The sequence below is a fragment of the Mirounga leonina genome, unplaced genomic scaffold, assembly GCF_011800145.1.
Source record: "Mirounga leonina isolate KUSES-001 unplaced genomic scaffold, KU_Mleo_1.0 Mir_114, whole genome shotgun sequence".
Taxonomy (NCBI): domain Eukaryota; kingdom Metazoa; phylum Chordata; class Mammalia; order Carnivora; family Phocidae; genus Mirounga; species Mirounga leonina.
Window position 1 is genome coordinate 39,618,863 of NW_023270265.1, and position 27,649 is coordinate 39,646,511.

A 27,649-nucleotide genomic window follows, 5' to 3' on the forward strand; every position below is an offset into this window, starting at 1 on the left:
GACAGCAGTTTTCCCCAGAGTCCTCAGCCGCAGCCCCTGGGCTGTCTTCCCCAGGCTCTAGCACCTGTTAGACCATGGAATCCAAGACCTACAAATGCCACTTTAAGGGGTCTTTACTTTAAGCTTCCAGAATTAAGTGGTGTACAGTGAGGCAAAGTAGGGATTTTTTCCAACACCTACTTACATCTCCCAAAGATATTTACTTTAAATAAGCGACAAGTACAGTCCATTTGGTTTAAATATCCTGAGCTTTTTTCAGCTAGCAGACCACTCAAGTGCACAGAAGATGAAATAATTGGTAGAGTTTTTAATCTTCCTTTGTTTTTCATGTGACCACTTTGTACAAGTCAAAGGGATATACCAACAATAGTGCAGTCTGCATCATGCTTGTTACTAATATGACTGCCAATTAATGCTGACATGGGAGCTTGGCGGGTTACCCAAAACCTGCTATTTTATCACCTCAGGGGGTAAGCACTTGGACATTTCTATGACATTTTATACTAATCAATCAACTTTCCTTTTTTAAAGACAAGCCTTTCCTAGGAACTGCAGACGAGTCCTATATGCCCCACACCCAAGGCCACCCATTTCCCCAGAAGAATTGCATTTGGTTTGTTGATTATTACACTTTGAAGCTGACTTTTGAAAATGTTTATTCTTATTTCTTCCCTTCCAAAGGGGAAATCTATCTCAAATGTTAAGACAGGAACCCAAGTCCCCAAGAGTTTTCTCGTATTATTGTATATTTTAAAATATTACAAGAGGGTGCCTCTCAAGGGAAGTGACCTTTATAGCTGCCAAAGATAGTTGACTTTCTCCAAATCTGTTACCAATGGATCCCAAGCTGGTTTCAGTCAATTCTATTCTGAGTAATGACACACACGGCTGGGACAAACGCCATTCTAAGATATTTCTAGGACCCCCTGGCAAATGATAATTTATCTGGAGACAGCCAGGCAGGCAAAAGAAGGACAGATGGGGAGAATGAGTCTCCTGGGAGCCCTCCTCCAAAGTGAAAGTGCTAAATCAGTGCCAGGGACCATGTTCTCGGGGTGAAGGCCCATCTCTTATCACTCATTCACCCCCCATCCTCTGGCCTCCAGTGATTCTTTCCACTGTTGTTAGTATAGGTCATTCTAAAGACATTACCAAGCTGCGAAAAGTTTCACTGGCAAACTTCCAGTCTTTCCCTATTCCCTGTCTCCTGGAATTGCATGAGCTTTGTGTTTTCCCTATTACTTGAATAGCTGCTTTCGGGAAGCACTAGGACATATGGTTCTCTCAAAACCAGCTTTTCCCTGCCGCCTTTTCTATCCTCTCTTCTCTTCTGTTTTTTACTTCCTCCTTTCTGTCCATTTCTAATTCAAAGAAAGAGCCCAGGTTGGTTGTTCAAGGTCATGGAACAAGGCAGAGAAGTATACTGGTCTTGGGACAGAAATCCCAGGCCCTCCAAAGAATTGCCGTGTGATTCTGGTTAAGTCACTAGCCTTTGCCTGCCTCTGTTGCCTTAGGTGTAAAAGGGAAGGATGTCTGTAAGCAAGGCACAACACCACTGTCCATCTGCTGTAAAGGGACCCGGTGGCCAACTGACCGGGCATCAGACATCACATGTGACATTTTTAAAGTACCATTCTGGAATGTTCACTCTGTCCCAGGCCCTGAAGCATTACCCCCGTTTAATCCCCTCAACTCTGGCAGCTCAGCCATCCTCGAGTTTTGTGGAAGCTGAGGCCTGGAGAAGCCATGGGGCTGATGAGGATAAGAGCCTGGGTCTGAACACAGGCTTGGCTGCAGAGCCCATGCCCTCACTCCCCGCCTCACGTGTGCAAAAATGGGCTCAAGCAGACCATCTCCTTAGGAGGGAAGGTGAGGTTTGGTAGAACCCTGAAGGACTCCCCAGAAGTGAAATGCTGTTTAGCTCCAAGACATGTGTGTCCTGTGTGTGTGTGTCCCAGGGAAGACAAGTATGGCTGCGCCCTCATGCCCTGCTCGTCCCACACTTCTATTTCCCCCTCCTCCGAGAAGTTAAAGAGCAGCCTCGACATAAACACCATGCTTTTACTTTGCCCCTCTATTTATGAGGCAGACTTCCTATCACTAATACAGGGGAAGGCGAGGCGCCGTTTCTTGGGAACAGAGCTCATGTGTCCCCCAACATTGCCAGGGCAACCTTGCAGCAGTACAGAGTCCTCCTTGCGGGGGGCGGGGGGGGTGGCTGGGCGGATCTGTGTCGGAGGCACAATATTGTGTGGCCAAGACATGCGTGCACCACAGGAAGCGGAGGTCGGGCGGTGTGATGTGGGGGGGGGGGGGGGGGGGGGGGGATGGGGGAGCAGGGCACAGGGAGGTGGGGAGAATGCCTCCTTATGGCTGACACAGTCCTCTCTCAGTTTCCTCTTAGAGGAAACTAATTTCACGGGATTTCCAACAACGGCTATTCTTCTGAAACGCCATCTATTAATTTGGTCTGACTTCCCAAAATGTTGACAAGCTGTGCCTTTGCCCATTATTTGTAAGTTCACTGAGGAGAGAATTTTTTTTTTTTGAGGGCCCATCTCCATGAAGTTTCCAAAACAAAGAAGGGGCTCAATAAACAGGCCAAACGCTCCCTCCGCAGCCATGCTCTGTGCGCTCAGACACGTGCAGAGAAAGACGTGGTTTTGTCACGGTCAGACCTTGCCTCTTGTACCAGTCAGGAACCATCTCTGGCCCACTCTTATCACCGAAGGACACCACGGTCCAACACCTTATCTGGCCACTTGTCTTACTGGTGCTAGAACCTGAGTGGACCCAAGAAGAACGGAAGGGTGGCCGAGGAGGAACAGGATGCCGAGCACCCGCCAGAGACAAAGAACAGATCCTGTGTCTGTGGTGCGATGTCTGGCTCCCAGCTCGCCTCTCCCCGGCTGGGGGGCTTTGTGCAAGTCACCTCCCCTCCCTGAGCCTGAGGGCTCTGCTGCAAGATGGAGCAGTTAGAGGCTGTAATAGTCCCCAAGCCTCCTCCTACTTCTGGCGGTTTCTGCACAGTGATTTGGACATTGGACATGCTCAGGAAATGCTTCAGAAGCATGAAGAGAATCTGGTTGACCTTAGGCTGTGCAGCTCCCCTCCCTGACTGCTCCTCAGTGCTGTGCGTATGAGTGGGTGTGAGTGCGTCTGAGGGTTTGTGACAATGGAGGATGGGAAGGAGACCAACAGTCAGCTGAGTGGCATGTAGGATATCCGAGAAGAAGGGAGACACTGGGGGAGAGAAGACAGCAAGCAAACCAGAAGCAGAGGAACTGCCCCGGTGGTCTGTAGGGAACGAAGAGGATTGTGAGTTAAGACAGTATTGGCAAAAGAAGGTTTCTGGTGAACATTCTGGTGAGCCTGATCCTCGGTGGCAGCAGAGTGGGGAGAGAAGGGAAAATATACTCCAGTGACGGGTGTGAAGTGACAGCACAGTGCCTGGTGCATGTGTCTTTCCCCAGCATGGCAGGCAGCAGAAATTCTCACGCGGTCACAACTACCCCCCAAATACAGGAAGAACCACGAGAGCACCGGAGTCTCCTGGATTCCCAGCACCAGTTCTGTGACTCACAAGCTCCAGCAGAAGTGTTACGTCACCAAGCCCCGGTGTCCTCAAGTGCAAGAACAAGGCTAACAATAATACTGTTACTCTCCCACAGCCGTCAAGAGGATAACAGCCAGAGAGGTAAGGTGTGCGAAAATATTTTGCAGACATCCAAATAGGTAATCTCTTGCTAAGTAAGTAGCTGAATACCCGTTACTATGAAAAAAAAAATCAATAAAAAGGCAGAGTAAACACTCTGCTGTGACTAAAGGCAGGAAACTTTTGTTCGCATGCCATTGTGGTTCTGCCCTTGGAGATCTGGATTAACCCCAGGGAAGTCTCCTGGCCATTCTCACCGGCCTCTAGTCCCACGAGGGGCTCTGGGCAGGGTGGCTCCACATAGTTCCTCCTACTTCAGAAAAGCATTTTCTTCTGCTTCTGGAAGAACGAAGCCATACAGACTCCACACTGGAGTTAACACCTCACTAGTGACAGTGTCTCTGGTTAACCTTTAGACAGAGTTACACGCTCCATGTTAAGTTTAAATGACAGTGGTGGCGACCGACCTAAGAGTACCTTCTCTTTCAATAGGCGCTGCTTTGTAGAGAACACAGAATAAGCATAATAAATAAATCAATACCAGTTCAGCTCTGCCACTCCACAAACAGAAGGCTTAAAGATTCATCTGCCCAGCCCCCTCATTCCACAGGTGAAGACACCAAGGCCAGCTCTGGGGACCCTAACCAAAGTCGCATTCCCAGCAGATGGGAGTCAGTCCCAGAGTTCGTCTTTCTCCCGCTCTGTGGCACTTCACAATCTCCATTTATCATGGTTAAAATGCACTTTTAAGATTCAAACCCAAGCAGCCCTCCATCATTAGCCGCCTTATCTTTAGATGCATTGCAGGAAACTGGTCCGGGCTTCCCCCTCTACAAGTGAGCTCCAGAGGGGAGTTCGGCCCCCGCTCTTACCTGCAAATTTGCACAAGGTGGTAAAACATGAGTGGGGATTTCATTCTCAGAGCCTGCTGGCACCAGGGGCTTGTTCTTGGCCCGGAAGGCTGTGGTGGTGGCAGTGGTGGTCTGAACTGGGAGGGCTGGCTGCCACACGGTCACATCAGAACCATTGCCGAAGGCTTGAATTGCATTTTCTGCAGTAAAGCAGGAGGAAATCCAATTTCAAAGTCAAGCAGCAAATGTAACAGACAGGATACATAAAGCCAGAAAGGCACACTAGAAATTCTGATTACAGTATTGGACTTCCCTGAACAAAACCCACCCATCCCTCCACCCTACACATGCTGAGAGCCAGCCATCGGGTCAGGTGCTCAAAAATCAATTCATTAATTAAACACCGAGATGGACACTTAGGAATGCTCAAAGCGCAACAAATAGTGTTCCTATTTATGTACCAGGGGCTGAGCAAGATCCTTGCCCTGAAATACTCATCAGTCAAGTGCTTCGAAACCTAGCCTTGAACCTTTTTTGCGGGGGATCATGATCATTGATCCATCTTCCAAGAACATCCCTGTACTCTGTTAAAATACTATACTAAAAGCAAACTAGTTGGTGCTTTTTTTTTTTTTTTTAAGTAACATAAACCTAATTATGAGGGACCTTGGTGGCATCCATGCTAATTTGGCAGGCAGTAAAATCAAACAGCAAAAGATGTGACTCACTACCGTAGAGCACTCTGCACATGCTCTGAGCAGCTACTATGGGCCAGGCATTGCTCAAAGTACAGATGCAACCAGTTTCTTTAAAAGAAAATAAATCTACTCCAATCTCATCAACATATAGTGCAAATTTAAGTAAGATTATTTTTCCCCTTTCTGCTCCCAGTCTTCCAAACAAAATCTGCATAATTAGGTAGGAGCAGCCCTACTTAAATGAAAAGTTTAAAATGTAAAACTTTAAAAGCTTATTACAATTTCATGGGATTAGATTGTTTTTATGGCAAGAGTAAATTGGTTGTGTGTTGTTCCCCTCCTCAAAATGAATTAAAAACAGTTTTTAATCAGGTCCTCAGGGATTTGGCCTGGCTTTAGGAATTTTTTATTTCATATTCATTGTATAAGAAATCAAACTCCTCCATTTGAGGCCTGAATGTGCAAATTGTTAATATATGATTCTTAGCTGGCCTTTTCCGATATACAAGACAGAATAATTTAAGCCTAATCTTCCTCTTAGAAGTGACATTTTGTTCTAAAATTGTTATCCTTTAAGTTCAGCAAACTGGAAGCTTGTTTTCTCAAACTTTCCATTTTTCAGGCTGTAAGAAACAGCTTCGAATTAATATAAATGCTTTTTATGTTCCCAGCCACGTTACATGGCTTAACGGGTGGGTGCGATGCAGAGAGGTTTCCCTGAATGACCTGGACCACCACCACCACAAGCCGCAGAATGCTTCTTTCTCTTTCCTGTTCAGACACGGAGATTCAGGAGACCCCTGCCGTTTATTGTCACTACCTGAGCTTTCCCGTGTGCTTGCCTTGCCGCGTGGGGAGTCTGTGGCCTTGCTCATTCATTTACTGAAATGTCAGTGGAACACAGACTAAGTGCCCGGTCCTGCTCTGTGCAGGCCATGCAGCGGTGAACATCAAGGACAGCAACAACAGACAAAACCCCTGCCCTCACGGAGATCCCATGCCCCGGCTGGGGAGGGTATTAAGTGAAATATAGAATCCATTTAGTGCTGAGAAATGACTGGAGGAAATGAAGCAGGGGTGAGAGTGGAAGGGGAAAATGTTCTGATAGAGCGGTCCAGGGAGGCAAAGGTGGCATCTGGAGAAAGACCCGAGTGACAGTCACTCCTATCTTACCTCCGTCTCCAGCTCATTCTTCTCTCCTCCCCTCACCCTGGCCATGCACTTTGGCTTAAAAATAACTGTGTTTCCCCCCAATAACTAGAAATAAACAATCAGTTAAGGTTGTGTTCATGATAGAGGAATCTGGGAGAGATCTGGTTAATCCGAAGGCAGCAGAATTGGGTTACTGCATTCGGTTTGGAATCTACAAATTTTCAATTCCTTCTACTCTAGAGCCTTTTGCAAGAGAGTGAATTGATGGCGCTGTGTCTTTGGTGGACTGTGCCCCTTCTCATTGAAGTATAAATAGAATGACTATGAAAAATTCTGGCTGGCTTTGGTCCCTGTTGAAGACCAAATGTATTTATTTTTATTGAAAAGTCATTAGCAAAAAGAGGCCAGACCAGTCTCCCCTTCACCAAAATATTATTAAGCAGGGACACCTTTAGTTTCTCCATGAGGGAGAGGTTTTCCAGCCAGGGTGACTATCATCTTTTCTCACACTGACCTACACTGTCATTGCTTTATCTTCATTAAAACTTGCATTCTGCCAAAAGACTGTGCAGGATGTGGAAAAGAAGGATATATACATACTTTTCTTTTTTTAAGTCAAGACCAAACAAGAGATCTAAGGTACACTTCACAATGTTTTAGCAAATGTCTCCATACTTCCCATTACTTCTGTGGTTTTCAGTTTCACTTAGGTGTCCAGAAGCTTGTGTTGGTTTTAAGATGAGTAAAACATTTGGTTACAGCCACATCACTGAAGTACCTAATAAGCAAATCATTTAGATTTGTCTTTTCAACAAAGGAAGCTATAAAGAGGTTTTAGAATAAGTAACACTTAAAAGCTTTTCCATGTACGCATGGTAAATTGTTAGCTAATCCTGGTCATCAATCATTGTATGGCAGAGCATCATGGAGAGTTGTCACGGCTCTCAGAGGGGTGGCTGAACCTTAATTCCTAGAAGCTGGCTCCAACATCTCTCACCAGGAAGTCACACCTGGTCCCCAGTGTTCAGCCATATATTCTCGTCCAATGGGCCCTTTACTATCAGGCATGACACAAAAGCCTCAGGGGATAGGGGCTGCAGAAGAAGGAACTCAGGCTTCAGATCCATCTCTGGCATGGAGGGTCCATGTGAATAACAGCTGTTTACTCAACTGTGAAATGGAGATGCTCATACCTAGATCTAGGACTCTGTGCAGATTACAGTAAATGAGATAATGTATATATTGCACTCCCTATAGAGTGAGTTGAGGGCACCCAATAAATTAATGTCGGCTGCCACAAAATGAGAGCGAGGTACTCAAGCATCTCCGCTGGATCACCACCTCAAGCAGTGTGCATCTCCGTGGATCGAAGGGAGACCCAGCACGGTCTGATGAATGCCCATTGTTCATACCTGTACATTTCTCTCCATCCCTCTCCCTTTGGGAAATATGTTTCCACATTGCCCCAAGCAAACTGCAATAATAACTGATACTATTTCCAAGCAGGAACAACTTCCCCTCTCCCCCCCACCCCCAAGTGCTCATCTCTGCCTCTCAAGATAACTGACATCCTGAGGTTCCTGGCTGCATTGCCAGCTTATCCCACTCAAGAATTGTGGCTTCTCCTCTGAGCCAACCCCGAACATCCAGGGGGCTATTGATGTTAATGTTCTAATTTTTCTCAGTGAGCCCTTGTAGGCTTACCCCCATCTAATTTGTCTGAGCTTCTCACACCGTACATTGCGCCCAGGTTTTAAGAACCTTTGGAACAGACTTCATGCTGGTTGCCAACATCAAAATTTGATCTGTGGGTAGAAGAGCTCTATCTGACATAATGTACCCTCTGTTGTTTGAATCTCTTGCTCTCTTAAGCCTTTGGGTTCACATACTTGGCAGCACCCACTCGCTCTGTTCCCTGCTTCATTGCGCAGTATGGCCAAGAGATGCTGGATTCACCATCAAGGAGCAGGAAAAAAGCGACAGAGAGAGCAAGAAGAGGCAGGCACAAGAAACATGAAGATACAGCTTGAACACAGAGAGGAAAGCGTGTTTGTGTGTTTGCTTCCTTTTTTTTTTTTTTTAAACTCACTAAGACAAGTATTGTCCTTGAAGAAGTTCAAAAATTTCAAGCATTCTTCTATATCATTCCCACTGTTGCTGCAGTCACACCATGGGGCCACGCTGAGGCTACTGGAGTCTATGTAGTTGGGGGTCATGACTGTACCTAAAAAAGTAAAAACAAGGCATCTTGTTCTTATGTGATCATACAGACTTTTGTATAGCCTAAAAAGAAACAAATATTCCTCTGATGGTGGATGCACCACGGATAATTACAAACATTGTGTTTGCTGAGTGAGAAATTACGTTAAGCAGTGCATTTTCTTGGCAATTTATCTTGAGCACATAAAATAATTTACACATTTACTTAAAAAATTATAACAGAACTCCTTGAGCTGCACTTAGGGTATTTTTTCTGCCCAAATGGTATGGATGTTACGAAGTAGGAGAGAATTAACTTCGAATGCATGAGTTGCCAAATCCCTTGCATTTTCTTGAAAATGTCATTAATCTTCATAAATAGACAGAACTGGTTTTACATATCTTAAAAATTCTTTTAGGACTTTGCATCCACTTCCCTCAGAAGCAAATGGCTTCTTCAAAGTAACACAGGGAAGCTTAGAAGCTATCCTTTGGGCTACCCCACATCCAGAACATATATAACGAGGCCTCTGCTCACCAGACTTTCAACTGATTTAAATAAAGTCTTCCAAGTTGTGAAGGAATTGGAACTAAACAGTGGAAATTCTCTAAGCTGATGGCTCTTGGAGTATTGTCTCGATAGTCCCCAAAAGTCCTCAAAGAAATGCTGGGTGGTCTCACTTGCCTACATCTTCCTATATTCATGGTTTTTCTGATGAGCTCTGTGCTGGCACAAATAAACAATGCATTTATACTTAATACAACCCAAATGTCTTCTTCTGGGTGGCTCGCACCAGGCGATGCCTATTCATGCCAAGAAGCCTTCTGGTTTTTTGTATTTTGTGGACGTAAGAAGTAATAGGTGGTCAGTGAGCCACAGGATATATTTGGTTCTTAAACAGAAAAAAAAAATTCTTTGTAAGCTCTTCTGGGTCAAAGACATATCTTTTTTACCCTACATTCCTTACCAATTTGAACTACATTATCTCCCATTATACATTGGGATGGGAACTTTGACCCACAGCAGACAGTGAGCACCTAACTTTGGATGAGAAAGGAAAAGGTACCCCAAACCCTGAGTCAAGAGGTTAAAATGTGTCTACTCAGTATCCACTGAATGCAGGGCATCATGATGGATCCCTGACATATGGAAGAAGCAGGTGCAAGCTTTGTCCTGAAAGACATTTAGAACCCAGTGACCAGTGCGGAGGGAAAGATCCAGACCCAAGAGAGAAATAAATTTTGGTCTGTAAAATGCATTGCTTCAACCATTTCATTCCATTCCATGATGAGTATTTCATCATCCTGGGCAGGTAATGGTTTGCCAAGCCAGAAATGCCTGGCAGCCCTGTGCCTTGGCCCCTCATGGAGGAGTTAATGAACACATATGCCTGGAAGGATATGGACTAAGGTGTTAATAGGGATGACGTCTGGGATTCGAGTTGTAGATCCTTCCTACTGTCTCCTTTGGGTTTCTCTGTATTTTTTTTTACTTTTTATAATGAGCATGGCTTAATTATTTCCATTGTTTCTTAAGCTCATAATTCCATAGTTGATAAGTAACTCCTACCAGAGACCAGCTTACTTAAGAAAAGGAAAGAGTGAATGCAAATTTGGAATACTGACTCAAGGAAGATACACCCATTGGGATACAGCCACAAAAATGCTAAACAACATGGTGAAAGGTCTTGCCCAAGAGAACACAGGTATCCTTTCAAAAATGCTGGGATGAGTGTGCAGGCCCCTATAATATCCCCGCATTAAGCACCATCGTTGATTGTCCCAAAATCTCTTGCTGAAGACACTCTGGTGACAAAAAAAAAAAAAAAGGGGGTCTGTGCTGTCATTCTTGGTGGGAAGCTCTTCTCGCCGGTGACTTGTGCGATCATGGCAGGAACACACACCCTGGCTGAGCTGTCACGCTTCTGACAAGTGTGATTTCCCTCACCCCTCCGCAGCCTTCACTACGTGTTTGTCCTCAAACGTCAGTTGTGACGGAGCCCTGCCACTGAGGCTTCCTCAGGCCCTGGGACCCGGAACACCTGCCTTTTTTCCTGCCTGCCCCTTTAAGCCATGGACACAAATTTCTGACTCCTCGCACTCTACTGGTACTAAGTAGAGTACTAATTTCTGACCCCTAACTGCACTCTCGCCCCGAATGCCAAGAACCTGGTTCTGGGAAAGCCTCAGGTGTTGAGAGGCAGAAAACACTGTTTCTGCTGGTCTATTCTCAGGGAACCATTTTAGGCTCCATCACCTCCTGCCCACCAGGAGCTGAATTACCAACAATATTAACGGTGAGAAGGACCCCGGTAGTTAGGGGTTTTATTCCCATTTCTGGGGAACAGCCTTTTTTATTTCCCCAGACAGAATGCCTCCCAAGTGCCCTAATTCAATGAGCTCAGATGGACTTGCTTCCCTCTTCCACGGCCATGTTGTTTGTTTGTTTCCTCCTGTTGTTCTATGTGGGCGGTTCTCCCCCGGGGGGTTCCTTCTCAGCTTCTCAGGCGCTCAGACCTGCACTGTCTTACTTACTCCCTGCTTCCTGCCTCTGCCTCTGCACAGCCATGAACCCCGGGTTTCCCAGGGGATCAAAACCCCAGCACAGAGGGTTACTGGGTGATTTTTTCCTTTTACAGACACTGGCAAGCTGCAATGGAAAGAGTCTGTGAGTCTTTGTAAACCACACTTCCCTCCCGTCCCGCTTCTCCCCGATCTTACCAATAAGCCCTGAGTAGGCGAGGAGGCAGTCAGCATAGTTTTCCTTTAGACAGCTGCTGGAAGACCTTGACTCGGGTTGGCAGTTGGTAAAAAAGTCCGCAAGGCGAGACCTGCAATGGAAAGAAAGGGCAAGTGGTGAGTTTTGAAATACCCTAAACTTCTGGACCAATGTAAACTTTTCTTTGTTCCTTCGTCGATACGCCTTTTTCTGCACACACACACACACACACACTATATATATATATATATATATATATATATATATATATATATATATATAGAAAGTATGCGCTCTGAGGATGTTAGCACCCCCTCTTATCCAACCTCCCCCCACACAACCGTCCCCTCCTTCCCCCAGACTTTTACCCACCTGTGTGTCTGCTTATTTGCAGAGAAGTCTTCAGGGCCTGTAACTGGAGAAATCTAGATGCTTTGAAGTTTCCATTCAATATTTATTTCTGACAGACTTATTTGCATCTTTAGGAAATATGCTTCTCTACACACTCACCAGAGAGCCACACTGGGAAAATATTTACTTTATACAGAAACATGTCCCTGGCATCCAAATAGGATCCTACAGCCCATCTGCTCCCGTAATTCCTGCTGGCTTTAAAACTACGTGTATTTGTCTTGTAAGTTATCTCTCATTCACCAGCCCAGGGGACACGGATTGATTCCAGCCAAGTGAGGAGGAGCTCGCCACTCCAGAACCGAGGGGAAAAGCAGGAGGGACAGGTGATGCTCACTCTAGGCAGTCACTATGTGACTGGGCCTTCCAGGGGAGGTGGTGCCTGGAGGGGCCACTGACCAAGTGTTGTATCTGTCTGCAGTTTGGAAACTGCCCAGGGGCCTGCACAGTCCACTGGGAAGCCCTGAGTGGTGGTGAAATTGCAGAGCCCCAGAGGTGGGGAGGGGGCCACAGACATGCTGGTCTGGGGAGGCAGAGGGCTCTTTGTGGCCAACTGGCTGTTTTTCAGTCTGAAGAGGATATTGTTGGAGAAATCCTGAATGAGAGCAGGGCCACCAGAGGTCATCTCAGCAGACAACAGCTCTGCTTCTAAGCAAAGAACACAATGGACTTCAAGAGAATTTAAATTATCCGGCAATTATGGGAGACAATGGACGGCTGTCTCAGCTTTTTTCTCTTCAGCTTACCCAAATTGGCAGCCAACATACATAGTGCTGTTTTTACTTCCTTCCACCCAAAAAACTGTGTTTACTTAGCATACCTTAGGTTATATGCGAGCTCGCGTGGCAGCGGGGCGGAACAAGGGAGCGTGTGCAGAGATCACGGAGGTAAAAGGTCTGCAGGAAGCTCATTATCTGTCCCTTTACTACAACTGTAACTATCGGGGAGTTAAAAGGCCCAATGAAATCATCTAAATTCATAGCACATTGCAAAGGCTGCAGGGTGTTTGTGAGGGACTGGTCTCTCCTTGAACCCTTTTAAGCAGGGGTATCTGAGCCTCCCTAGCTGCGCCCATCTGGGCCCTCTGTCTATGGGAGCCTGGTTCCATCACTGTCAATCCCCAGGGCAGATGCTGGAGCAAAGCTTTATTTTCTTTGCACCTGACAGTTCTCAGAGAGGACCCTTCATCCCGCTTCCCAAGCAGGGCCATGTGCTGAAGCTAAGTGGCTTGGCAAAATCCTCCAAATGAGACTTGTGCGTGAGCCTGTCTGCGTGTCCTGGATCTCCCACCGTCTAAGCCTAGTTGGTGTTTTCGGACTTTAATTGAACACACTGAAGGGCATAAAACCTGGCCATTTTCTATAGCCTGGTTAGAGGATTAATTTTCCAAGGAAATCCCTAAAGGTGGCTCAGGCTTACTCAGCCGGCTCCAATGGCATCCAGCTTGGACTGAGTGTTAATTTCAGAAGACTTTTCCTGGTCATGAAAGTTAATGATCTAGTGCTGGTGGGCTTCTAACTTTGCAAAGGCCAATTGTGGTTCAGGCAGCTGGGGTTCCAGTTCTGCCCACACCCTGAGCAGCTCTCTGACCTGGCAGCTCTGCGCTCCCAGCCTGTCCCCCAGAGATGGACAAAAGGTCGTTTTGTCTCCAAGTCCCTGTTTCTTATAGTTTCTCAAGCAGACTCTTAACTGAACGGCACCGTGATGCGGATTACTATCCTTCAGTGCGAGGCTAATGCCACCAGACTCATTTCGCTTAACAACCTCAAAATTGACTCACAATTGGACTCTGGAATGAAAGGCTAATTGAGTCAGTCTGCTGCAGAGAGTATAACCCTGATTGGGAGGATAAAACCAGATACACTGCTCTGAGCAGAAGATCAGATAGGCTGGCTTGTGAGAGAAGATTGTCAGCATAGATCCTAAGATGCACATGGCCAGTGGACAGAAAGAGTTTCAAGATAACGATGATCACGTGCAGCATTGCCAAAACACTAACATTTGCCTGTTTTTTTCACATTCGACCCTCTGACATTTCTACTTCGGAGATAGGGTGGTAACTTCAGAGGACTCATATTTTACAGATAGAAAAACTGAAGTTTACATTGTATTGTGCTGGAGCCAGCTCATGACTGGCCGATTGGTCCATCTTCAGGGATCTTGCGAGTTGGTTAACACCACAGTGCTGGCTTGAGAGTAACCTTGGAGGGAGTATTTACACCGCGGTGATCAGCAAGCACCACAAATCAGGGCTTTGTATCATTCTTGGATAACCAGCTATTTAGTATGTATTGGCACAACCCTGTTTAAGGACCAGTATGAGGTATTCAATCCTACTGATAAAGCACATGTCATGTCTTGGGAGTGAAGTGCCAGCCCATCATTCCCATGCACCTTTGGGCCAAATGAAATGGTGTAGGACCATTTAATCTGCAGTCTTTAGGACCTCCCAAAGAAAGAAGAGTTAGACCTCAAACACCCTTCCTTCCTAACATCTCTGGTCCTCTGAAATCTCTTAGAGCAAATTACAGAAATGGTTACAGATGGTTACATGTATAGATAAAGCCCTGAATTCTGGTCAGGTCCAAAGTTCCATGGCCCAAATGATGTGTCAAGTGCCTGAGAAGCAGTGATGCATAAGTTCTCTGTCTCTGAACTCAAATCACCCACCCAGAGAAACAAGGAAACAGAGTACAATGATACTGTGGTTAGTTCTTGATAAAAGGCAGAAAGGCTGCTAATAAAAGTAATATCTAACGTGAATGAAGGATTTAGTATATGCTAGGTATGTCTTTATATTTTTCCCTGACAACTCTTAATAAGGTAGAGGCGATTATTTTCTTATCTGAGTTTCACAAAGGAGGAAACCACAGCTTAGCAAGTTTAAACTAGAGTAAAATAGTGAGTAGTAGAACCAGGATATAATGCCACAACTTAAGCTTTTAACACTCCTTGGCTACAGATGTTCATTTCAGAGAGGCCAGGATATTGGGGCTGAGAGTCCCAGGATGGCTCGGATCTGTCAGGCCAAGGTGGAGGGGGCATCCCAGGCAGAAGGAGGCAGCACATGATAAAGTCAGCAAGTTCGTTGAACTCCCAGGGTAACGATAATGGAATGTTTGTATGTGCCAGAGACGGATTTAAGGGCTTGACACGTATGCACGCGTTTAATGCTCACACCAACCTTAGCAGATGATCCTATTAGTCCCATTTTGCAGATGAAGAAACTGAGGCAAAGAGAGTTTATGTGACCTCCCTCCAGGTCGTAGAGCTCTGTGGTGGAGCTGGAACATGACCACACTCAATCTGACTCCAGAGCTGGAAATCATTTGCAACCCATACGTAACACATGCATCACCCAGAAAATTGTTAGTTGTTCACGTGGCATGGCCAAGCGACGGGATGAGAATGGCGAGTGATGCATGATGATGGTGGCAAGGATGTGAAGAGCCTTGAATGACCTAAGAGTTTGGATTTTATCCTAAAACCACTGGGAACCACTGAAGGTTTTTAAACAGAGAAGTAACATGATCAGATTTGCCTGTTTGGAAGACTTTTGGGTCTCTCAGCCATTCAGCCAAAATTTGCTTGAGACCTGCCCTGTGCCCTCACTGTTCTAGCAGCAATGGGGAGGCAGGACACTGGCCAGTGGCAGGAGAGATGGTTACTTAGGAGACTGCAGCCAGTGGGGAGCCAGTGGGGAGATCTGAAGGCCTGAAGGAGAGGAAGAAAGGAGGATGCACCGGGAGGCAGGTTTTACCAGAATGGAAGTCAAGACTGTAGAAAGCGGTGCTGTTGAGGGGAAACGCATGGGAGGACAGATCTGCAAGGAAGATGTGGCTGTACTGAGTTCACTGCACTGTGGGATGCGAGCGTCTCGCAGGTGGTTCCAGCCTAAGGTTTCTACCTGTCCAGTCACCAACCACGGCCTGAGCCCCTGCTACGCCCCTGCCCCCAGCATCCCGGGGCAGCCCGTGCTGCACACACTTCCCCTGCCCGCCTTGGGTTAAAGAGTCGTGTTGTAACCTGTTTCGGTCTCTCCCCTGCCTGGGCTGCACTGATCCAAACACAAAAGCTTCAACGTCCAGGGTGGGATTAACAAAGAAATCCCACAGTTGGATTTCTTCTGGAGACATGAAATCTCCATGACTACAGCAGTGATGAACCTGATTGTTTTTCCCTGAGAAAATGAAAAGGAAATGAATAGGCACTAATGTAGAAATGTATCTCCCTCTGAAAGAGAAAATTTCCACCCTTAAAAAGGAGGAAAACGCTGGTAAATTCCAAGGTAGCCTTAGGAAATCTGCTGAAGAGAAAAACAGTGGTTTATGCAGAACATATCATACTAAGGGAAGCGTGCTGCTAAGTGGAAGTAGAAAAATGATTATAACAATAAAATCTAGGAGAGTCTTCTCAAACAGCTGATGGTCTTTTGACAGTGGAGGGAAAATCATTTACCTACCTCTTCTGTAACATTTTTAGGAAAACGGTGGTATGGCAAACAGGTTAAAAACAAACAAACATACTAGTATGCCCAGTTTAACTCCTCCTGGATCATCCTATTCTTTTAAATGTTTTTTTTCCAGGGGGTGCCTGGGTGGCTAGTTGGTTTAGCGTCTGCCTTTGGCTCAGGTCATGATCCTGAAGTCCTGGGATCAAGCCCAGCATTGGGCTCCCTGATCAGCAGGGGAGTCTGCTTCTCCCTCTCCTTCTCCCTCTCCCTCTACCCCTGCTCATGTGCTCACTCTCTCTCTCAAATTAATAAAATATTAAAAAAAATAAATTTTTTTTTCCAGGACAAATCCCATACTTGGACACAGGCCACGTGGTTGGTGGAACTGAGCTCTGAACCAGGAATCCTGAGGTCCTGAATGAGATCCAGGCTCTGACATGAACTACACAGAACTCCCACAGATGTTGCTGAACGACTTAGCTCTTGGATTTCCCTTCCACTTCAGCAATACAATCTAGGGACACTTGAAGATACTTGGGGAAAAAAGAGCACTTGTTTTCAAAGCGTTATTATTGTTCTCACCTGTGATTCCATTTTGCCATGACACATGATTTTAGCGTCTAGGCATTGGGTTTCCTCTGAGTACAGAGACCCAGATTTTTCCAATGGATCCCCTCATCTCACATGCAAGAGAGCTGAAGGCCAAAATGGTTAAGCTCCTGCTCAGAGTCACACGGTGGGTGGAGGCAGATGGCAGGTGTCAGCCCTGGAAGGGGAAAACGCAGGGGGGGGCTGGGTCTTAAGTTCCCAGGAATATTATTTAAGTCATCGGGTGTATAACTGCTCTCCCCCTCCCACCATTTGGCCAGACTGTTCTTCAGAGCTGAACGCTGTTCTACTGACTTGACAGCATCCGTGAGCGCTCTGAAAGGCACGCGAGAGCACAGCAGGGGCCAAGGATGTATCCAGAACCCTGCATCCGAGGGTGGTGAGTCTACCGATGAATTAGGCTTCCCTTTATTGAGGGGCTTTGGGGATGGCACCAGCATCCATTCAGGACTGCAGAACTTGATTGACCGGTCGAAACCCAGAACCTTGGGACGGGATCCCTTTATTCATCTGTTTGTGTAAGAAATGACTTGCATTTTGCTCTGACCACAGTATGAGCATCAGGGCTTTCAAGTCTCGGCTTTCAATGCAAGCCATGTAGTCTGGAAGGGTTTTCTTAATTAGAGGAAACAAAGTCAGAGGAGATAAACCATGCCAGGCCTGGGAGGGACACGCACCTGTCTCACTCCCCAGTTCTACCTTTCATACTCTCACACCTTAGCAAACTAGTTCACTTCTCCAACTCTCCATCTCCTCACCTGGGAAATGGGGCGAATGCCATCCACAGTCACTTTACGTGGCTACTAGGAGAACTCACAGACAGTTCTATAAAGCACCTCACCCAGGACCCAGAATACACATTGCCCAATACATTTTCATCTTCCATCACTTCATTTTTTTTTTTTTGCTCTCCAATTCCTGGTCCATCCCAACGTTAAGCCCTTGCAGCAAAGACCCACAGGAAGCTCAACACAGAGGAACGTACATCCTAGCCTGCCTTCTGCTGGCCCCTTGTATCACATCCTGAGGCTACATCTGTGGAGTGACTCTGACCAAAACAAATTTGAGAAGTCTGAAGCCAGGAATCCTGGGGTGTTACTTAATACCTCTCAGTCATATGAGCTCATAGAATAAAGGCATTTTTAAGAAAAGCTACTTTTTTCCCCTGGGCTTTAGGGAGAAAGATGTATTTTTTAAATGACTATCAGTGAGTTTGTTAATACTGCTAATCTCTTACGCAGAATAAAAATAATTTGTAAAACAGACGGCTAATATTAGTGCCGGGATGACAAAGCAAGAGTTCTGGAATGGTGATTTTCTGGTACGGTGACACAAAACAGATTTTTCTCGTTCTGTTTTTAGAAAATTACCTTAGCCCTTTTTCCCCAGCAGCCTACCGGAGAGCACATCTGGAAAGCATCCTCTCGCAAATCAAAGCCTATATTTAAGACATTTTGCAGAGGTGTTTTCTTGCCTTGCTGTTCCCCACTTTGTGCTGTGCATGCGGGCCTCCAGGGGAGCAAAAGCCTAGCATGTTCTCTGGGGGACAGGCTGCAGAGCTGGGGGAGCTCAGGCCGCCCTTCAGAAAGCTAGGATCTTCCCCAGGCCGGTAAGTGAGTGTGGCTACTCTGGGGCTAAAGCCTTGGGGCAGGTTCACACACCCAGGCACAAATACCCAAAGCTCTGTACACCTTGAGTTTCTCAGCCCCTTATTGTGGGTTTCCACTCCCAGTGGGATAATTAAAGCCTCAGCCAATTAATGTACTTCTCATTGACTTAGCCAAACTGCGGCCCCCTGTTTTTGGGAAAGAGTACTCTGAGGTCCAAGAAACTTGGCCTAATGCCTCTGTTTCCTGGGACAATACGGCCCTTGTGGCCAAGGAGAGATCTGGCCTGTTCCACCCAAATCCCTGCTCAGCTTCATCATGATACTTGGGAGGCTCCAACCCATTTAACAAACACGCCTGTCCTCACTCGCCCTGGAGAACCCTGATCACAGTTGCTTGTCCAGCTCCTTGGTAGCTCTTGGCCCAGCATGAGGGTCACAGGAGGCTACGGCCACCACCCTCTGGGCTTGACCCATGGGGCTGTGACAAAATCCTACCAAGGATGGACTTTGGGAAATGTGGGTGGAGTCACACATGGCTTTAGTCCATGTATCCTGCTTGGGGTGTCTCTCCAGGGTGAGGGTTCAGTGTAAGCATGCTGCAGGGCAGAGGTGCAATGCTTCCTTAGCCTTTCCGAGGACATGAAACAGCAGGCAGCCCCTGAAGGACATCTGGGTCAGCATCTGATCGATCTCGGCATCGCTCACAAAGCCACCTTGCATGAGCACTGACAGCTGTCAATCAACAGCTACAGAGAGGCTGACAGGGTTTGACAGCTAATCTCTACACGGCAAATGTGAAAAGCAAAAGCTATGGCAGTTGGCAAGGGAATCCATTCCAGTGGCGAAGGGGCTCTTGGCAGCCTTGGACCGGATGCCCCAGAGCTGCCCTCCGGCCAGAACCCCTCCCTCCACCCCCCTCACCGATCTCTCCACGGCACACACTGATGGCCATAGTATAAGCAGACTGTAAATCATAGCAGAGCACAGATACCCTGCAAACAGTCTTGTGCTGCACTGCCAAGTCAAATAAAGTTGTTTTGTATTATCCATGCTACAAGATGTCCTTTAGAGCAGAAAACTTAGTTTTGACAGTGCTTGTTTTTATGGGAAGAAATTGAGGGGAAAAAAGAAATTTGAGGTTTTCTGGATGATTAAATTATCATAAAGCGTTCAAATATCCAATAACGGTCTGTGACAAATAAGCTAAAACTCTTTTAAGAGTCAATCTTATCCAGTAAGTCTTTGGTATTTCTGCACAGGAGCTTCAGTCATCAGCGTTGTGGCTTTTGGCCACAAGGAGAAACAGAAATCTAGACGTTCAACCAATCTTTCACCAGCAGAGCCGTACCTTAACACTCTAGACCAACATGGTGTGAGTTTACTTTGTAAAATTCTGCAGGCACCTCCATCTTCGGGAGTGAATTATAGCAGTTGCCTTACATTCATCCAGGAACCTAAGAAGCTCCAAGTCAACTGCTCGGGAACCCTGGGGCAGCAAAGGTTACCCACCATGGTTTCACTGAATTATTTATGCCCACTCTGATTCAGAAAGAATTTCGAGATGCATTCACATGTAGCTTTGATGCAACAGAATAAATGTGAAATGAATGAGGGTGTTTGGGGTCATTGAAAGATCATACAAAGGTAGTGGTACAGTTACTACAAAATGCACACATACCCTTGGCTGGATGAAAGCTACATACTTGGCTCTGTGCTTTCTAGCAACGCCTGGGGACTAACTAGTTCTACGGTTCATGATATAGCAAAAATTAAAAACATACCTCAGCAGAAAAACTACTGTAGGCAGAAGAAGATGTCTACACTCTAGTCTCTGGGCCCATGGAATGTGTTAATATGTTACCTGTCATGGCGGTGAAAAGGCCTGGGAATATGTGATTATAGTTTTAGATCTTGAGGTGAGCAGATTGCCCTGGATCATCCAGGTGGGCTCCATGTAATTACAAGATCTTTAAAAGGGGAAGAAAGAGGCAGATGAGGAGGTCAGATGCCCTGCGCAAAAGACTGGACCAGCTTTTGCTGATTTTGAAGATGGGGGCAGGGGCCACGAGCCAAGGAATGTGTGTGGGCAAAAGTCAAGGAAATGGATTCGCCCCTAGAGCCTCCAAAAGGAACTCAGTCCTGCGGGCGCTTTGATTTCAGCCCCATGAGACCTGTGTATAGCTTCTGATGTCTGGAAATGGAAGAGAATAAATTTGTGTTAAAGCCACCACGTTTGTGGTAATCTGACACAACCGCGACAGAAAACAGAACACGACCAAAGATCAATGTAGAGTAGAGGTTTTGAATAAAGAATTTGAAAATGGACCAGGACTTCAATTTCAATTTAACCATTTGCTAAACATGGCACTTGGGGTGAGTACCTTACTCCAGTTGAATGACAGTAAGTCCTTCAAAGTGTTCCTGGAAGATGAGTGTGCCAGGCCCCTAGCACCTGGTATGACCTCCAGATTCCTGGAGGACGATAGGACTCGTCAGCGCTGTGTCTTCTGTTTTGCTCTGGACCCACCCAGGAGGTCCACACTGCTCTTGAGACCTCTATGAAGCCTTAGGGTAGAGACAGGCACACTGATTTTTTTCTTAGAATTCTTCTGCTAATAATTTGGCATACGAAACGCTTTGTCCTGAGATCACTAATCCACCTGTTCAATGTCCGTATGTGCTTAAAACACTCATGATTAACATCAGGCTTAATCCTACCATTACGACCAAAGAGCGATGTCTCCTGTGAGTCCTCCACATCTTCTAGCAGAGAAATGTGTATTATAGGCCAATGGAATCAACGCTCACAGAAACAGGTCAAGACCATTCCACAGGTCACTACATGTGGTCCCCAGATGTGGTTCTCTACTAAGCTGGCCAGCATCAGGCCTGTATAAATTTAAGGAGATGCTGTCTGTCCCCTCAGAAAGAAGTGTTGCATCATGTTGTTTAGAGCCAGAGAAACTGAACTCTAATTACTTTAGAGAAACACAGGTAAATTCTAGAAATTATCCCAAATGCTGCCTGGCCTCCTTCAGTCAGATCTTGCTTATTTGGGGGTTCCCAGAAGATGAAAAATTGAAATTACACAGGCTCTCTTGACTTTAATAATTTGCAAGTTTCCTCCCTTTGCCCTTACCCCCAAAGGACAAGTGTTAAATACCTCTGTGGTAACTGAGCCCCAAGCTCCAAGCTCTGCTCAGCAGAATGTTGATTTACCTTCCACACATTAAAGGAGCCTAGCTTCTGCCTGTCCTGGGAGGGGTGGGAAAAGAAGGTAAATGGATGTCTGAATGGCTAACAGCCTACACTTGCACAAACAGACTTTAAGCAGAAACATATGAAAATAAGATTCCCTATTAATCTTTAATAGGGTTGCAGACTTCCTAAGGAAAATTATGTTCAATAGTAAATATACACTAGGTCGTTTTTCTTCCAGGCAAGTTGTTTTAAGGTCAACAGAGACTCTGAGCTCAGCAAACAACTAGTCCCTAATATCTTCCTTCCCGGATGGGCCAATGCTCAGGAGACAGGGAACTGTGGTGTTATAGTCAAAAGAATAAATCACTTATTTCACTGCCATCAGATAATTCCCCCCTTTTCCAGAATATCCAAAACTCTCCTTGGTAATCCATTCTCACATTGAACATCCTCCTGTCAACAGCAGACCCTCCCCCACACCCACAGCCCCATTTTCCACATTTTCCCTAAAGCTCTCCACTGAATTTAAAACATTTCCCCCTTTATTCTTTAGGGCTAAGGAGCTGATTTCTATGGTCCACATTAAGTCATTTTCTAGTACACCGTCCCCTCAACCACTCTACCCAACCAGGTGAGGTTAAGGCTTCCTGTGACCCACTCACAGGAGTCTCCTGGGAGCCTCCCACTAGCTGAGCCCAAGGAGGGCGCCCACTTTGGCCTTCCTGCCCACATCTTCTCTCCTACCCTCCCTATTTTACGTCTTCACTTTGTTAATAGTCTTGCCTCTGCCATGAGAAGCTGAGCGCTTAGGATTGCATCCTGCATAAAGGAGAGGTTTGGCAAATGTATCCTGAATGAGTGCAGGGATGAATGAATAAATGAATGAATGAATGAATCCAAGAGCCACTCACTATGGCTCCAGTCACCTAGAGAGCGACACCTTGGTGTTCCAGGTTCGGCACAGAACAGGAGAGCACAGCCCTGAGCCCACGTGACCTCAGCCCGTGTCTAACTTCTCTAGACACAATACTAACAACGACTGCATTTACTTAGAGCCGGTCACTGTGGGCGATGCTTTGTAAGGCTGTGTCATTGAACACACAACAGACTGATCCCCCGGGTTAGCCTTCCTTTACAGTGGAGGACACTGGGGTCCAGAAAGGTCAACATTCAGCCAAAGTCATGGAGCTGGTAAGAGTTAGAGCCAAATTTTCTAAAGAAAACCATAGATCCTCCAACTCATACTCACCCCCACAACACGGACAGGAGAAAGAAAGTTCAATTTTAAAATTTTTGTTCTTGGACTTTTGCTGCCATTTTGATGAGAATTATGTGCTTGAGAAGCTGAAATCTGATTTAAGTGGATGTAAGTGATATTTACTAGGTCCAATAAAGTGTAATGCCAAATGAGTGGGCATTCTTTTGGTTTAATAGTGCTTGCAGTTTAAAAACATAAAAAAAATAGTATCTGTTGTTATTGTTCAGTAAGGCTAAATGCAATCCCACGACACAGCTATGTGAAGAAGTCCCTCGGCCCATGACTTCCCTCACTGAGCACCCCCTTCCCACCCCCGGCTGTGGATACACTCCCCCCAGAGAGTGCTACTGAAGTCAAGAAGTGAGGGGTATAAAACGTGGGGCTTCCCAGGCCCACAGGGAGAAGTCAGCAGCCTCCCCAACCAGCCCTCTCTGGACTGCAGAGAACTCTTGTGGCCAGAGATAGGAAGCATCCGGCAGGAGCTGGCCAGGCTGGGACCATCTCCTTGGATGCCTTCCCAGAAGAGGAGACACATGTGTGGACCCTTCCCAGAGCTTGTGGGTGTGGGGCATCGTGGGAAAAGACAGGAGTTCTGAAGTTAGACCACTGTCCCTGCTGCTGTGTTTCATCTCTGCTTCTCCCCACGTGGGGAGGACTGAGGCCCGGAACCCACTGCCTGGCCCAGAAAAGGGCTGGATATGAATGTTACTGTTACTCTGCTCAAGGTGTTTCAGTGCTGGCTCTTTCTCTCCCCCCAGAGTCCTGTGAGGCAGGTAATGGAGCAGGTGTCTCTCCTCCTTCACATGAAAGAGCAGGTATAATCAAGTGGATTATCAAGAGCCTCAGTCAAGCAGGGCCAGACCCCGCATGGAAACGGGACTTCCGCTGGGTTCTGAAGCTACCTGAGACCAGCACACCTGCTCACACGGACAAGGAACACCTCGCCAAGCTCCCTCAAGACGCGCCCTCCCATGTGGGTTGGAAATGGCTAACATGTATCTAGCAAGTAACTGCCTGAGCAGCCCCACTGCAGGGGGGGAGTTTGCCTACTTTGCGGGGAGGACATAGATAATTTGTTGTCCATAGGCTGAGCTTGGCCAGAGATTGGAATTCATTTGGCTGAGTTATGCCTGGAAAATACGAAGTAAAACAGAGGGTTTCGAGGCAATTATTTGAAAAGAAATCCTCCTTCCAGAATGACTTTTGGAGCAATCTTTGACCTGAACTATTCAAATGAGGAAGGCAGACATACATGCTGTGCTTTGCTCTTGTCACTTTTTCCAAGTGGAAGCATCTGTGGTTGTCAGGAGGAAATGTGAGTGGGCGTACCTCTAGTGATGAGTTGTAATGCAGATTACTCAAACACACATGGATGTTTGACATGCAAAAGTGCTATGATTCCATAGGCCAAGGTCTCCTTGAACCTAGGCATGGACAGTACACAGTGTGGTCTCACCCTAGCTCGCTGCTGATCATAAGAGAGGGAAAGTGGAGGATTTCGGTGGTGGGAGGCCAGACGCCATATCCCAAAGGAACCGTATCTCTGCCCTTGACCCTGTCTCACATGGCCACCACCTCACACCCAGTGACTTGCACTGAGGGTGTATATTGACTGTGGTCATTGAAGTGGGTGCCTGATGGGAGCCATCTGCAGTCTGGGCCAGGCACTGTGCTGGCTGGGGTCAGACTACCAAGCTGAAGATGAGCACTCTTGGCACTGCGTGCCTGGGTGCTGATGCATCCTTAGGAGTCCACCCTGAAAGCCTCAGGCCTGGGGTTTTCCAGGCTGTGCCCCAGCATCCCCAGGCTCAGAGAAAGCAGAAGGGGTGTTTTCTGGGTGTACAAGAGGTGCCACCAAATACTGCCTGTCCACCAGATTCTGTTCCAACCCACATGGGAGAGCGCCTCTTGGGGAAGCTAGGCGAGGTGTCCCTTGTCCGTGTGGGCAGGTGTGCTGGTCTCAGGTGGCTTCGGAACCCAGCGGAAGTCCTGTTTCATGCAGGGTCTGGCCCTGCTTGGCTGAGGCTCCTGATAATTCACTTGATTATACCTGCTCTTTCATGTTTCTAAGGCACTAGTACCCGGGGTATGGGGGGGGGGCCGGTATCAGAGCCTTTCACAGTGGATCCCCACAGCCTTCCATTTAGAGCTGGACATTAGTGCGGCACAGAAACTGAACTGCTGTCCTCATCCTGCCACTGTCACCACGGGGCTGACAGCCCACACCTCAGCCACAAGGTGCTGTCCTCTCCTATGCCCCCTCCTCACTGCCCCACAAGTCCAATCTGGCTGCCTGCTCCTTCTCATCCTCAGCTTCGCGGACCCTTCTGAGAACAGGGCAAGGCCCTCAGCCAGTGTCACTTGGTCAATATTCTCGTGGCTCTCTGGCCACGTGTAGACTCCAGCAGCATCCCTGGGAATGCTCTAGAAAGGCAAGTTATCAAGCCCCGCCTCAGACCTCATGAATCAGAAACTGATCCCAATGCAGGCTAACGCTGGAGAAGCACTGCTACAAAGCAATGGTACCTGGGAGAGGTCCCTGAGCCCATCTCTCCTCCTGCTGCTGGGCACATCCACTCTGTTCAGATGGCTCGCTCGTCTCTGACTCTCTGGGTCCCTCAAAGCACCTGGCACTCCAGTCCTGTTGAGCCAGTGAACAAACCGACCACCAGCCAGTATGTGAAGCAAAAAACATGTCTTGTCAAGCCATATGCCTTATTTTTAGCTAAAAATGTTTTCACTGGAATTTTTGAACCTGGAACGTGGAAGAGGTAGTTCCCATTTGCTTTTGTCTATTTCCAGAGAAAGGTTTTCTAGCAGGATAGGGTCAAGATCCTTTGCAGGAGTGAATATTCTTGGAGAGAGGGCATTCTCTCTCCCCAGACCTCCATCCTAAGAAGTTCAAAGCTGTCAGATGGAGCCTGCCAACTCTCCAGTAGGAATTTCAACTGCTGAGTGCTCACAAAAAACCCTCAAACTTCCAGGTTCCTGCCATTTGTAACTCTAAGGGTTTTCTCAGATCCAATGTCACTAAAATCCTGTAGCTCTCACCATGGCAAATGATCACATCAAGGTGTATCACCCCACCCAGCATGCCAAGGAGCAGAGGTTTACCTGTGGCATGAGCGCCTACCTGAGAGGAAGGTACCACTGAGTCTTGGACACAGACGGATTTTACACGTCAGCCTAGAGTTCTGCCTGACTGAGCAGAACGCGACGCTGAGCTCCTCTGGCATGCTAGAACAGAGAAGGGAGGGCTGTCTGTGAAGGTGCTGCCCGTCAGGAGGGCATCTCTCGGAGCACGAGACCCAGCGGGGCCAGGCACGCCAGCCTGCCACACAGCCCCGGAGTGATGGCTGATGGGAGTCAGCAGTTTTGCGGGGATCAGTATAACTTCCACCTAGAAGGGCTCTGGCACCCGGCTCCCACTCACCCCACCCCCAACCTCACCATTCTGACCTGCTGGAGCTGAACGGGTTGGGTACACACTCAGCATGTCTTAGTTCAAGGATGCTGTGGGAACGTTTGTGCACGCACACGTCTTCTAGCCCAAGACTATTCTGGTCCTTCTAGGGCAGCAGTTGTCAAAGTGAGGCTCAGGGACCCTGGCGATCTCAGCCTTTTAGGGCCCGTGAGGTCAAAGCTGTTTTCCTATCCATACTAAGTTCTTATTTACTTTTCTGTCTCCCATGTTCTCAGGAGAGGCGGCGGTTTTTCCAGAAGCCACACGATGGGGGATCCTGCAACAAACTGAACGCCTAAGCAGATATAAGACCCCAGGTGTCTTGCAGGCGATCACTAGATTGGAAAAGTATAAAACAGTGCCATACTTGGCCTTACATTTTTTGTTTTTGTAAATACAGTGATTTTCAATAAAAGTATGTTCTGTTATTTTGAGTAACGTACTGGGCTTCTTGGTGTTATTTTTTTTTCTTGATGTTATTTTTAAATGAAGTACTAAATATGTAAACCTTTCTTCAGCTTTGACTCTCAATATAGTACCAATAGATTTATCCTCCCGTCCCCCCAACAAGACCCTTTGGGATTCTCAGTAATTATAAGAGTGTAAAGGACTCCCGAAACCCAAAAGCTAGAAAACCACTGTTTTAACGAGAAGTGAAATATGTTTGTTGAGGGGCATTTAGCCCTATCTTGACGAGATCCAAAGGTCTCTAGTTTGAAATTTTTGTTTTAAGAGGACTCAATTGTGAGAAGAGTGTCCCCTCACGTATCCAACTCCACACACGCTCAGCGTCTTAGGAAAAACTCTGTGCGTGGTTTGCAAGAGGCGCTCAGCTCGCCCCGCGGACAGAACCTTGGGGCTGTCGCCCACAGGCCCTCCCGGCTCTCGTCACTGGCTCCATCTGGGCGACCTCCTCATCCAGAGACCGGGGCTAGTGACAGCCCCGCTTCGGGGGGTGCGGCGAAGGGCTTGGCACAGTCCCTGGCCCACGGTAAATGTCACACAAATGCTGCTCTCCTCATCATCCTCCTCATCACCGTCACCGTCATCTGCGCATTCCTGTCATGCTGTCCCTGGCTGTGCAAGTCTGGGCTCCCGAGTCCTGCACGACGAGCCACTCTGCCCCCAGTTGTGGCTTGCTTCCTAATGGGCTGACAGGATGACTCAGAGCACAGAACCACCAGTGATCAGTCTCAGTGGTACTGAGTCAGTCACTGCCCTTTGCTGCGTCGCTCACATCACTGACTCAGACCCACGCACCTCTAAGAACCCTTTATTCACGGCTACTTTGGGTCACTGAAGCAGCACGTGCCCCCAGAGGCTGCCAGGGGTCACCCCACTGCCCATTCAGTCTCAACAATAGTGAATCTA

At 47.1% G+C, this 27,649-nt stretch overlaps 1 protein-coding gene across 3 annotated transcripts in view; it reads right to left on the reverse strand.

Moving 5' to 3' along the window:
* GFRA1 (GDNF family receptor alpha 1) overlaps window positions 1–27,649 on the reverse strand; it is a 218,769-nt gene that overhangs the window by 23,139 nt on the left and 167,981 nt on the right. For all 3 annotated transcript variants that reach the window (XM_035029775.1, XM_035029782.1, XM_035029771.1), the window contains 3 exons: window positions 11,277–11,386; window positions 8,446–8,580; window positions 4,528–4,706 (listed from right to left, as the gene is read on the reverse strand). In XM_035029775.1, coding sequence (XP_034885666.1) covers window positions 4,528–4,706; window positions 8,446–8,580; window positions 11,277–11,386 — 424 coding nt within the window. The remainder of the gene's footprint in view (window positions 1–4,527; window positions 4,707–8,445; window positions 8,581–11,276; window positions 11,387–27,649) is intronic.